The sequence below is a fragment of the Sarcophilus harrisii genome, chromosome 6 (assembly GCF_902635505.1).
Source record: "Sarcophilus harrisii chromosome 6, mSarHar1.11, whole genome shotgun sequence".
NCBI classification, from domain to species: Eukaryota; Metazoa; Chordata; class Mammalia; order Dasyuromorphia; family Dasyuridae; genus Sarcophilus; species Sarcophilus harrisii.
The window spans coordinates 99428435-99441979 of NC_045431.1; the positions used below are offsets into that span (position 1 = coordinate 99428435).

General features: G+C 36.6%; 1 protein-coding gene and 1 pseudogene across 1 annotated transcript; one reads left to right on the forward strand and one right to left on the reverse strand.

Annotated features, from left to right (window-relative positions):
• Positions 1 to 1739: 1739 nt before the first annotated feature.
• LOC116420053 lies at positions 1740 to 2922 on the reverse strand (annotated as a pseudogene).
• Positions 2923 to 3044: 122 nt separating this feature from the next.
• On the forward strand, positions 3045 to 3881 carry LOC100915962 (dnaJ homolog subfamily C member 9; the record flags this gene model as incomplete). The annotated part of the gene is given in 5 exon segments (XM_031943516.1): positions 3045 to 3338; positions 3340 to 3591; positions 3593 to 3650; positions 3653 to 3703; positions 3706 to 3881. Coding segments are annotated over 5 exon segments (831 nt in total), but the record flags the coding sequence as incomplete, so codon positions are not given.
• Positions 3882 to 13545: the final 9664 nt, after the last annotated feature.

A 13545-nucleotide genomic window follows, 5' to 3' on the forward strand; every position in this document is an offset into this window, starting at 1 on the left:
TATTGATATTATCAATATTGTTTTAAAATGTCTTTGATGTCATGGCTCCCCAGAAAGGAGGGGAAAGACTACATGAAGAAAATTAATTTAGAAACAGAAGTTAGTAATAAAAGTTTATTTTCCCTCAGTCTCCTACCTTTCCTCATTCATCCTTTTCATTTTCTTTGCTTGCACATGTAATATTTAATGTGACCTATTTATTAATGTTTTTTATAGGTAACACCTTTCCTGAGTTAGTGTAATATTTTTGTGGCTCTTATGGTTCCCAATTAAGGCCTAGCAGTGGCCCTGGACAATCAATTATCCCTCTTTGCCTCAGTTCCTAATCTGTAAAATGAACTAATCAGGAAATTGCAAAGCATTCCAGGATCTTTGCCAAACAAACTCCAACTAGGATCAGGGAAAGTCATACACAACAGAAATGACTGAACAACAATACTACCCAGGTTATCTGGTAATATTTTTTGGGGGGTGGGGGCAAGGATAGAATGAAAGCTCATGAAACTGGTAGAGTGACACTCAGCTCTTAGCTCTTGGTCAAGGATATAGTAAATACTGGAGTGTGAGGTGGAAATAGTTAGAAACAGCTCAGGATACAAAAACCTAGAGGCAGAATGTTTTAATATCAATTTTTCTATGACTGTGGACTTGGTCCAGATAGTCTGGAGCTGAAACTAAAGGTAGTAGTCATTGTCTTCTCTTATAAATTTTTTTCACTTTATCTCCCAGTGTTCTTTATTTTTTTATCTACCTATCATTTATAACTAGGTGCCGTAGTGGACAGAAGGCTAGACCTGAAGTCAGGAAGATTCCTCGTCCTGAGTTCAAATCTGTCCTTAGACTCTTACTAACTAGGTGACCCTCAGCAAGCCACTTAACACTGTTTTCCCCCAAATTCTTCATTTATAAAATAAGAAAAAGAAAGGCAAATAGCAAATCAGTCCAGTTTTTGTCCTAGAAAACCTTAAATGGTGTCATAAAGAGTCATGCATGTGCATACACACATATATATGTATGTGTATATATATATATATTCACAACACATTTCTATCATATACACATGCATGGATTTACATATGCATTTACACATATGTACAATATGGTTGACATTTAATGGAGATTTCTCTCTTGATTGAATTTTTGACTTTTTCTGAGATCAATGATTTCTAGCCCTAATTTTATTTCTCTTAAATTCTTTTCCTAATCCTTGTTGTAGTATTTCTGTATATCTCTTATTTCCTATCTCTGATAACTCTTTACAAAAAAGATGAACTAGCATCATGGTAGATAATATTACATGTAGTCAGCCATGAATGACATTTGGACACATGCAAAAAATGAAACAGAGAAGTAATGAATGAGTCCAATGTGATGCATGTTAAGACATTAGGTCTTCAGTATGTTTCATTATTTGTATTTCTCAGTGGAGAACAAGTTTTGCCAGGTTTTATCAAGTTTGTAGGATTTAGTGAGTGTGCTAGATAAGATTAGAGAAACACTTTTTTTTCCTATAGAAATTTATGAAAGAGTGGAGGTCACCAAATAGCCCAATAAAAAGATCCTACCCTTTATTGTCCAGTGAAATTGTGGTTGTGAGTTGGTTGGCTCTTGTCACAAATAGAGAGAGCAAGAGACATCAAGAGTGAGCAAGAGCACGAAAGAAGAGACAGAGAATATATCCTGGCAAGTCAAGGAAGAAAGTCAAACAGAAAGTCCTCCCATCTTGAGAGGAAGAAGACTTAGGGAAGAAGTACATACTCTATTATAAAGATTATAGTAATCATTCAAGTCCATTGCTGGGAAATGACATAGCAAATTGGTTGTTAGCTCCATCACACCTCAGTATTGTTATTTCCTAACTGGACCTTCTTAGAGAGGGAGTTTCTTTCCTCACCTTGCTGGATCTGTTTAAGGGGCCGATCAAAACATGGCATTACCAGGATGAACTTCAGGACCAGCACCACAAAGGGGATGATGAGGCTTATCACATAGGTTGGAGGAAGATACCATATGAGTTGTGGAGGTTTGACGAATTTCCGTCCACCAAACACAAGTGTGTGTGCTGTACATAAGACCAGTGTCAGGTAACCAAGTTTGGACTGGACAAATCGAAATTCTCTCCAGTTGACCATGTTGCTGACTGATGGCAAGGAAGTGATTCCCAACAAGATAAATAAAACAAATCCCAGTATGCCCAGGGTTAAGGCAGAATCAAAGTTCCAGACATTAGATGTGAGAAAAGGATCGGTCTTGTTGGATTTTATCTGTTCAATCACTCTGTTGGCCAAATACCATTTCCTACTATAGCGGCCGGGTAACGCAAGTGCGTACATCACATGGAGAAAGGCAAAAGCCAGTGCTATAAGTCCAAGTTGTTTTCTGCAAAGCATCCAGTGGTCAAGCCAGTTTGGGAAACGACTATATTTGGTGCCTCGGTACAACTGCAGAATGGCAGCAATGAGGCCAGGGAGATAAACCAAGGCAAGAAGAGTGACAGCCATTCCTGAGAAGCTATGATTAAAGACAGAAAGGGCCAACACAAAAGTTCTGTCTGTGTTTTTATTAACATAGGGGTAGATGATTGATCTTAAAGAGAAGTAAATAAAATAGAAAATAAATAAGGCACCAGAGAGGTATAGAGGGAACTTCCACATTGGAAAGAGCTGTAGAGGATAGTTTTCAATCTCTCTGGTTGCCACAAGAGATCCGTGATCCAGTGGAGTAAGACCAAGGGTATGGCTGATGTTCATCACTCTCTGTTTAGATTCCTTGTCATCTCCACATAGAAATACCTGCCTGCTTGCATCCAGGGTTCCCGATTGGAGAGCCCAGGCTGAGATTGTATTAAATGCTTTCACGACACTTTAATTTAATTAACAACAAATCTATCATCTATCTACCTACCTACTACCTCCCTGTCATCTATCTAAATGTAAATTTCTCTCTTGATTAAATCTTTAAGTTTGATTTTGTCTGAGATAAATGATTACTAGCCCTGCTTTTATTTCTATTAAATTTTACTCCTGATCCTTGTTGTAGTGTAGTCAACTACGAGGCGTGAGCCCGTGGACCCCAGCACCAGGCACGGCGATGGGACTTCTGGAGGCTGCAAGGACTTGGGAACCGCCAAACTGTACGAGGTGCTGGACGTGCGGTGGGAGGCCTGGGATGGTGAGATCCGGCGCAGCCACTACAACGTGTCCCTGCGGGTGCACCTGGAACACAGGGACGTTGTTGGCCAGGAGACCACCCGGCAGTTCTAGATCCTGGGCCAAATCTACTCGGTCCTGAGCGACGCCAAGAAGTGGGAGCTGAATGACAAGAGGCGGGAGGGGGTAGGTGGGGGTGGATGAGAAGGCGAACCGAACGGACTAGGACCGGGACTGACTGAGCTACTGGAGGCTGCTCTTTAAGAAGATGACCTTATCCATTAAGACCTTTGAAGAAAAGTACATTGGTTCTGAAGAAGAACTAACTGATATTAAACCAACCTAGGTGGACTTCGAGAGTAATGTGGATCAAATTGTGGAGTCTCTATTTTGTGCAGAATACAATGCCAAATCCAGAATCCGGACCATCATGCTACAGACCATTGATTGATTTTGGAGAAGTTGCACCCTTTAAAGATTTCCTCACTGAATCAAAGCAAAGATGAATGCAAGAAAAAGTTGAGTTCAAGAGGAAGCCAAAGAAGCAGAAAAGACCAGCTGGGCCTCTGGGAGGGACCAGGTGACTTAAAAGCACTTCTCCAAGGCAGAGAAAATGATTAGGAAAAAGAAATGGACAATTTTCTGGTCCAGTGGGAAGCCAAGTATTACAACTCTTCCAAAAGGAAAAAAGAAAAAAAAAAGCCAACTGCCAAGAAAGGAAAAATAAATTAGGAAGGTGATGGTTTTGTTTCTTCATTGGGCCTTTGGTTTAATTGGAATTTATCCACCTACCTGGATAAAATTAGTAAAACTTTTATTATTGATGAAAATGGTCCTCTCTCGCCTAGATTATCCAGATCAGTGACTATCTCATGAGTAATTTATTCAACAATTGTCCCAACCCATTTTCATTTGTTGTACATATACGCTTAAAGTGTTTACTGCCAATTATCATTGTTTTTATGAAATTTCCCTCCTAGAAGAATTTAGTTTTCAGGGAATATATGTGTATTTCCACAAGCATGACACAAAAGGAACCCTAAACAAATACTATCATGAAAGGATATAGAGACTTCTAGTAGAGCTCACTGGACAGGTAATAATGTTATTAACTACTAAACAACTCACTAGTGAGGACATTAAATTCTTAAATCAACTAGGGAACAGCTTTGTTCTAAATATTTCCTTTCCAGGTTTGTTTTCATTTATTTATAGTGAACAAGATTTGTTTTCTACTTTTCACTGTTTGATGCTGGCAAATACTTCAAGAATTTTTATTAACTCTCCCACATCCTGCACACAATAAATAAATATTTCAAAAGAAAAATTTTACTGGGAGTGGAGGAAAGGATTCTGGTAAGATGGTGGAGTAAGTCAGAAAATGTCAGACTCTAGCTTTTACCCACAGACACAACAAAATTGCACCTCAAGGAGAACATAGACTGGTTAAAAACAAATAATTTGGGTAGAACAGGGGTCCTCCTGGGACTGCCCCAGAAGACCCCTGGAAAAAAGACTTCAGTACTAGGGTTAACTGATGTGAAGTGTAAATACCTCTCATGTAGCTCAACTGAAATAGTAAGTGGGGAGCCTGGAGACAAGCCAGGTTCAGAAGGAACCTCAGCCTCAACCACAGGAACTTTCATCTCTTGGACAGATTAGGGGGATAACCATCTGATTCCAGGACTACTGAGGAAAACTCAGCTGTTAAGGAATGCTAGACCCAGCTGTGTTGCTGAGATGCTGCCCTGGGTAAGAAGGAACCAGCATCTGGTGAGTGTGATAGCACTGGGAGAGTGATGATGCTGGCTGTCAGCACTTGGAACTAAAGTAGACAGCAAAAGCCACCACCCAACCCAGGATTCGATAATAGTCTAATATGTCTGAGTCATTAATAAGTTTTTATTTTAGAAAAAATGAGCAAGCAAAGGAAAAAGAACACAACCATAGAACGTTACTATGGAAGTAGGAAGATCAAGCATCATTTTCAGAGGAGGACTGTGTAACAAAAAATAGCATCTTCTACCACAAAAAGTAATGTCAAATGGCTACTTGTCCAGAAAAAAATTTATAGAACTCAAAAAAGATTTCAAATATCAAATGAAATAGATGGAGAAAAAGCTAAAAAACAAAACAAAAAAAACCCCAAAAAACAAAAACAAGAACCATCCAAGAAAAACAAGATTATGAAAAAAAAAGTTAACCAACTAGAAAAGGAGATTTAGAGTCTTAAAGAAGAAAATAATTCTTTGAAAATTAGAACTGGGCAAGGGGGAATCAGTGAAGCTATAAGAGACCAAGAAATGATGAAACAAAATATAAAGAATGAAAAAATAAAATAAAATGTGAAACATTTTATTAGAAAAAGAACAGATCTGGAGAACAGATCAGGAAGAGAAAACACAAGAATAATTGAATTATCTGAAATCTGTAACCAAAAAAGAACCTTGACACAATAATCAAGAAATAATCAAAGAAAAAATTGTCCTAGAGTGATAGAACATGATGGGAAAGTGGAAATAGAGAAATCAGCACCTTAAAGAGATCCCACATGGAAAACATATATGAATATTGTTACCAAATTTCAAAACCCCCAGGTCAAAGAGAAAATCTTACAAGGAACAAGCAAACAACAAAAAAATTCAAATATGCTGAGCTACAATTAAAATTGTATAGGATTTATCAGCAGCTACAATAAAAGTCCACATATATGTGTGTGTGTGTGTGTGTGTGTGTGTGTGACAATCAAAATAACAAGTCTTGTAGCCAAAATATATATGTACTAAAACTAACCATAATAATTGAATTTTTAAAAAATAGTCATACAATAAACATAGATTTTTTTTAGGACTTTATGTCAACCAAATCTGAACTCAATAGAAAATTTAACATATTAGAACCAACATCAAAAATTAATTTCAAGTACTTCAACAAGGACAAATTATTATTTTTTTTCACATGGAAATGTATACCATATATTTAAGATAGTTATCAATAATTGGATATCTCAAAAGAAAGATTGGGGCATAGCTGAGTATGAATTGATTCCAAAAAGGAAAAATAGTTTAGGGAAAGGAAAAATGGCAATTGTTCTATACGAATGAGGTGTTGAGAAAGAATGGATACAGAAGCATTAGCAGGAGGAGGAAGTCTGATAGTTCTGAAAACCTACTCATATGGAAAATAGATTAAATATGGAATACTACACACACATATGTGTATATGTATGTGTGTGTGTATATGTGTGTGTGTGTGTGTGTGTGTGTGTGTATGATGGTGGCTGTCAACACTTGGAGGAGGGTGACGTTCTTAATTTGGGATTCCAGGACAGCGGAGAATACCAAAGAACATACACACACACACACACACACACACACACTCCCATATACACACTATGAAAGATAAAGCATCCTCCAAAATCAATAAAGAAATAAGGGAAGAGAGAATACAATAAGGTAGAATATAGAAGGGTGTGTAGATTTATGGCAATGGGCAAAGTGCTTAGATTAAGGGAAAGGGAAAAAAGAAGGGAGGAAAGGGTAGCATAGGATATGGTGGAATATGGAAGGGGGTTTAGATTTATGGAAGTAGAATAAGGTACGTAAATTAATGGGAATGGGATAAAGAGAGAAGAAAGGGGTGGTAGAGAAGATAAGGGAGGGATTCAGGAATGGGGAGAGGTTAAGTAATAGCAAAGCAAGTTAAGGACTAGAATTAAATTAGAAGAGTTAACAGGAATAGGAAATAAGATATCAACAAGGATCAGGAGCAGAATTAATTAGAAAAAAAATAGGGCAAGTAGTCATTGATCTCAAACAAAGTTAAACTGAAAGATTCAATCAAGAGATAAATCTACATTATATGTCAGTCATATTAATATTATTTTATATGTATGTTTACACATGTGTAAATGTGTATGCATGTGTATCTATTGATATGTATGTGAGGGGCATGAAAGGGGAAAAAAAGAACAAAATAAAAAGTGGACAGCAGAGAACAAAAGAATAACCTGCAAGGAAGCAAAGAGGAACATAATTTTTTTAAACTATTATATAAGCTTTCTTGAAATGGAAATTTATTGTTACATATTTTGAATCCTCCCTAATGTTCTCTTGGGCGCAAGACGATGTTTCGTTTTCTTTTTTATTTTCCTTTTCTATCTTTCTTTTTCTGTTTTTTCTTATTTTGTATTTAGTTTTAAATAAATATTGAAAAATAAAGAAAAAAATAACCATCTTACTACAATCTCTTATCTCTTCTTCTGTTACACTTTCCAATTGTCTTGCTTTGAATTTCAAATTTAGTATAATCTATTCACCAAAACAGTTGTTTTTATAGATGTCTTATTTTCCGTTATTTGGTGGGATTTCTTTGAGACCTTCATGTCTTCATTTAACTTTGTATCTCATGCAGGATCTGGCTGCCTCCTGATTCAAAGTTGGAACTTAATACATACTTTTTGCATCCATGCCCCATTAGACCCTTCCTTTTGGAGAGCCTGAATCAATTTATTATCCAGAAGGAATTTGTGCTCACATTTGCAAGCATTCTCTTCCAGTGCTGGGAAGAGAAGGAATACACCTTGAGGCTCACTATGGCATGGCTGAAGGCATGTTTCTGGCCTTGATAAATGGAAGCTGGGTCAAAAGCTATTGGTATTCTGTTTTTATCTTTAAGAGAGAGGGTATGGGTATCCATATTTGATTTTGCTTCTACATCAGGGTAGAAACAGGAGTGGGGAGGGTGGGATAGAAGTAGGAAAGAAGGAGAGGAGGAAGAATTAGAAAATGAAAAAAGAATGTGGAAGAGGAAGTAAAAAGTGGGGTGGCAAGAGGAAAGGTGGAAGGCACAGAAGGTAGAGAAAAGGGAACAGAAGAGAGGCCTTTAAAAGAAAGTGGCAGGGGTTGGAAAAAGAGGAGTTTGATGAGGGAGAGGAGTTGTACAATTGAAAGATCACATTTTGAAGCTTCTTCAAGTACATATAGAGAAGCAGTAATAGAAACAGAGACATATTAATCATGAGATGTCCCTTTTATTAATGTAGCTATTACTCAGTGTATTCAGATATACTTCACAAATAAAAATGAAATAGTAAATAGCACACCTTCGTTTATCATAGAAGGCACGGCTTTTTTACAAGCAATTTTCTGATGGGAGAAATCAATTCAAATTAGTAATGGAGAAGGGAAGAAGACAGTAAGCATGTATTGTCTGCTAGGCACTAAACATTGTGCTACTAATTTACAAATATTATCTCATTTGAATGTTACAACATTCAAGGTAAGTGTTATTATCCTCATTTTAGAGTTTAGGCAATTGAGGCAGTCAGGGATTAAGTAACTTGTTTAGGATTGCACAGCAAGTAAGTGTTTTAGGCCAGATTTCAACTCAGATCTTCCTGAATCGAGCAATATCACATTATGTACTGAATCATGGTTGCCCCTTTCATCACAATATATTTCTTTCTTAAGGATCATGCCCTAAACCAAAATCAATCTGATTTTAATTGGTCATCAACAAGTCCTAGGCCAATCCTGCCTTGGTCATTGTTTGGGTCCTAATTGATTAAGATTGAATGTAAATAGCAATCAATCTCTGCCAAGAAACCCTCTCAGATTCATTTGTTCATCTAGATCTTTTTTGGACTAGGTGAAAGAGGAGTTCTTTGCCTCAATGCTATCTAGCCTTAATCAGTAAATGGATACAACTTCAGTCAAACTAAGACTTGTGGAATACCTGAGCTTAAAAAAAGTCTCCCAGTATCCAGGGCTATTTCATGAAATCTTGGTCTATAATTGGCCACTGGACCCAGATGGCTCTGGAGGGGCAGGTGACCTTTGCACAGCCCTCCCACACTTAAATCCAATTCACTTCCCTTTCCTGGCATCCCCTCTCTGAGGTCAGGGTCTTCCAGAATGAAGGACAAACAACAATCTCATCATAATAAGAAGAGGGAGACTCTAATCTTTTCAAAATAAATATGAAGGCAGTATCATTTCATGAGTGTTCATTAGGATTCCTTTCTTCTTTCCTGAAAGGTACTGACTAACTAGTCAGAGCCCAAGATGCTATTGTGGTCATATAAAAGAGTAATTCATATTTGTTCTAAAGATGAAGGTCATAACACATTTTTTGTTTTGTCAATTTAATCTTGTCACCCTTTTTGTGACCTGATTTAAATTTTTTGGCAAAGATACTAGAGTGGTTTTCCATTTCCTTTTCCAGATCATTTCCTTCCTAGGGTGATTTTCTATTTCCTTTTCCAGATGAGGAAACTGAAGCAAATATGTTTAAGTGACATGCCCATTAAATGTCTGAGGCCAGTTTTGACTCAGGTCCTCCTGATTCCAGGACCAGCACTCTTTCCACTTCCTCACCTAATGGACCCCCACAACACATTTAAGTGTGACCATTTTTGTGATTCTTGTCTATATTCTCCTGTAAATTCAGCATGAGGGCATCCATTCATGATGGGAGAATTCTTCAGAGTTTCATGTTTTTTGATGATGTTAGTTGTTAGCCTATTTTTAAAAAATCCCTATAGTTATATAGGTTTTTGTTTATGGGGTGTTAGAATTTACTCAAAGATATGCTCTTTCATGGTGCTCCAATACATGAGACCATGGTCAGCTTGCGCCTCTTGGGGACAGTGAGGATCTCTCAAACACAGACAGCAGGAAGGTCAGACAAGTGGTCAGATGATGACAGGGGACACTTTCCTGGGTGCAGAAGCCCATTACCTTACCCATACATAGTTCTGAGTCAAGAAAGGAACACTAATGCACTAACACACCAGCACTTGTGGTCCTGGGGAAGTAAGATCATGGATCCAGTGGGAAGAGAAAGGTTCTTATGATTGCTCATGGGAGAACTTAGGTCCAGGGCATAGAGGAGCAGTAAAATTACCTGAGTTGCATTTACATGGCCAGAACAAGTGAGAATATTTGTAACCAAAGAGGAATAGGGACTATGGTTTCATTTCTGGGACATGGAAGATTGCTTATGAAAATGTATGGACTAGAACACAGGGCAGGACAGCAGTACCCATAGTACTTTTTAAACATAGCACCTGGTAACAACTTAAAACTTCCACATCCCTCTACTAGCTCTGAAAACAGCAGTACCAAAAAAACCTGAATCTGTGGACAGTGCCCCGTCCACCCCAAGAGCTTTAAACAAAAAGTTAAAAATTAAAAAAACAGATAAAAAAATGAGCAAACAACAACAAATTACTAAGTCATAGAAAATAGGGAAGATCAAAATCCAACCTTCCACCCCTAAAAAACCCAAAACAAAGTAGCTACATGAAAAACCTCAAAGAAAAATATGAAGGGTGAACTGAAGGATGAACATAAGAATATATATGCAGGGCTTATACTTAATACTATACACCAAAATAAGATCAATATGGGTCCATGATTTAGGCATAAAGAACCAGATTCTAAATAAATTAGAGGAACATAGTTTAGTTTACCTCTCAGACTTGTGGAAGAAATTTGTGACCAAAGATGAACTAGAGATCATTATTGATCACAAAATAGAAAATTTTGGTTATATCAAATTAAAAAGCCTTTGTACAAACAAAACTAACGCAAACAAGATTAGACGGGAAGCAACAAACTGGGAAAAACATTTTTACAGTTAAAGGTTCTGATAAAGGTCTCATTTCAAAATATATAGAAAATTGACTCTAATTTATAAGAAATCAAGCCATTTTCCAGTTGATAAATGGTCAAAGGATATGAAGAAATTTTCAGATGATGAAATTGAAACTATTTCCACTCATATGAAAGAGTGTTCCAAATCAATATTGATCAAAGAAATGCAAATTAAGACAACTCTGAGATACCACTACACACCTGTCAGGTTGGCTAAGATGACAGGACAAAATAATGATGAATGTTGGAAGGGATATGGAAAAACTGGGACACTGATGCATTGTTGGTGGAGTTGTGAACGAATCCAACCATTTTGGAGAGTAATCTGGAATTATGCCCCCCAAACTGGGCATACCCTTTGATCCAGCAGTGTTACTACTGGGCTTATATCCCAAAGAGATCTTAAAGAAGGGAAAGGGACCTGTATGTGCATGAATGTTTGTGGCAGCTAGAAACTGGTGATTTTGTGGTGACTAGAAACTGGAAAATGAATGGATGCCCATCCATTGGAGAATGGTTGGGTAAATTGTGGTATATGAATGTTATGAAAGAAATGACTAGCAGGATGAGTACAGAGAGGCTTGGAGAGACTTACATAAACTGATGCTAAGTGAAATGAGCAGAACCAGGAGGTCATTATATATTTCAACAACAATACTATATTATATGAAGATCAATTCTGCTGGAAGTGGCTATCTTCAACAATGAGAAGACCTAATTCAGTTCCAGTCCATCAATGATGGTCAGAATCAGCTACACCCAGAAAAGGAATACTGGGAAATGAGTATGAACTGTTTGCATTTTTGTTTTTCTTCCTGGGTTATTTTTACCTTCTGAATCCAATTCTTCCTGTGCAACAAGAGAACTGTTCGGTTCTGCACACATATATTGTATCTAGGATATACTGTGACATATTTAACATGTATAAGACTGCTTGCCATCTAGGGGAGGGGGTGGAGGGAGGGAAGGGAAAAGTTGGAACAGAAGTGAGTGCAAGGGATAATGTTGTAAAAAAAATTACCCATGTATATGTACTGTCAATAAAAAGTTATTAAAAAAAGAATACATATATATGTATGTATGTATGTATTGAATGCAAGCTCAAAAATAATTCCTGGAAAAGTTCAAAAAGGATTTTAAAAATCAAATGAGAGGTAGAGAAAAATTGGGGAAAAATAACAGTGATTCAAGAAAATTATTAATCCACTTTTGTTTTATGGCTGAGTTTATCCCATCCACATTCACAGGTATGATTACTGTGTGTTCCTCTCCATTCTATTCTTCTTCCTATTTATCTTTCTCTGTCTGCTTTCACTTTGTCTTTCCTAACCAGTGTTTTCTTCTGGCCATCACCTCCCCCAAGCTGCTACTCTTTCTCTCTGTCTCTGTCTCTCTCTCTTCTTATCCTCCTCCCCTCTTACTTCCCTATAGAGTAAGAAATTTCTATATTTAACTAAATATGTTATTCCCTTTTTGAGCCAATTGCAATTAGAATAAGTTTCAAGTGATGCTTATGCCCTTCCTCTCATCTTTCCCGCCATGTAATAATTTTTTGTATCTCTTCATGTGAGATAATTTACCCTATCCTAATTCTTCCTTTCCTCTCCTACTAGGGCAGTCTTCTAACTCCTTAATTTTGTTTTTTTTAGGTATTATTTCATCATAATAAACTTGCGTCTACAATTTATATTCAACTTATATCTTTTATCTATGTATGCTCCTTCTAATTGTTATAGTAATATATAGTTCTTAAGAGTTAACAAGTTATCTTCTTTTGTAAGGATATATAACAGTTCAACTTTCTTGAGTCCCTTAGATTTTCTCTTTCCTGTATCTTTTTATGTTTCTCTTGAGTCTTGTCTTTGAAAATCACATTTGTCTGCTCTGATCTTTTCATCAGTTATGCTTGTCAGTACTCTATTTCACTGAATATCCATATCCCCTTCCCTCTCCCCCCAAAAGGATAATGCTCACTTTTGCTGGATAGGGGATTCTTAAATGTAATCAAAGCTCCTTTGCCTTCCAGAATGTCATATTCTATACTCTCTGATCCTTTAATGTAGGAGCTGTTAAATTTTACATAATTCTAATTGTACTATTTGCATTATTTCTAGCTGCTTGCAGTATTTTCACTTGAAAGTGGGAGTTCTGAAATTTAGTTATAATATCCCTGGAAATTTTCATTTTGAGATTTCTTTTTAGAAGTGATTGGTAGATTTTTTTAATTTTGATTTTATTCTCTGGTTCTAAGATGTCCAGTTAGTTTTTTCTGATAATTTCTTGAAAGATGATTATCAGATTTTCTTTTTTTTTTTTCATCACAGCTTTTGGATGGTCCAATATTTCTTAAATCTCTCCTAGATCTATTATCCAGGTCAATTGTTTGTCCAGTGATATATTTCATATTTTTTCTTTATTCATTCTTTTGATTTTGTTTGCTTTGATGTCTCACGGAGTCATTTGTTTCCATTAACCAATTTTAATTTTGAAGGAATCGCTTTCTTCAGATAGTTTTTGTACCTTCCTTTCCATTTGAACAATCTACTTCTTCTGTATGCTTCCTTTACCAAGATTGGTATGAACTGAAGTAAAGTTAGCTGAGCCAAATCATCATCCACAATAAAAACAATATTGTGTAGTGATCAATTGTGAAGGATTTAGCTATTTTCAGCAAAATGAAGAAACAAAATAATTTTAAAGGATTTATGCTGAAAAGTACTATCTACCTCCAGATAGAA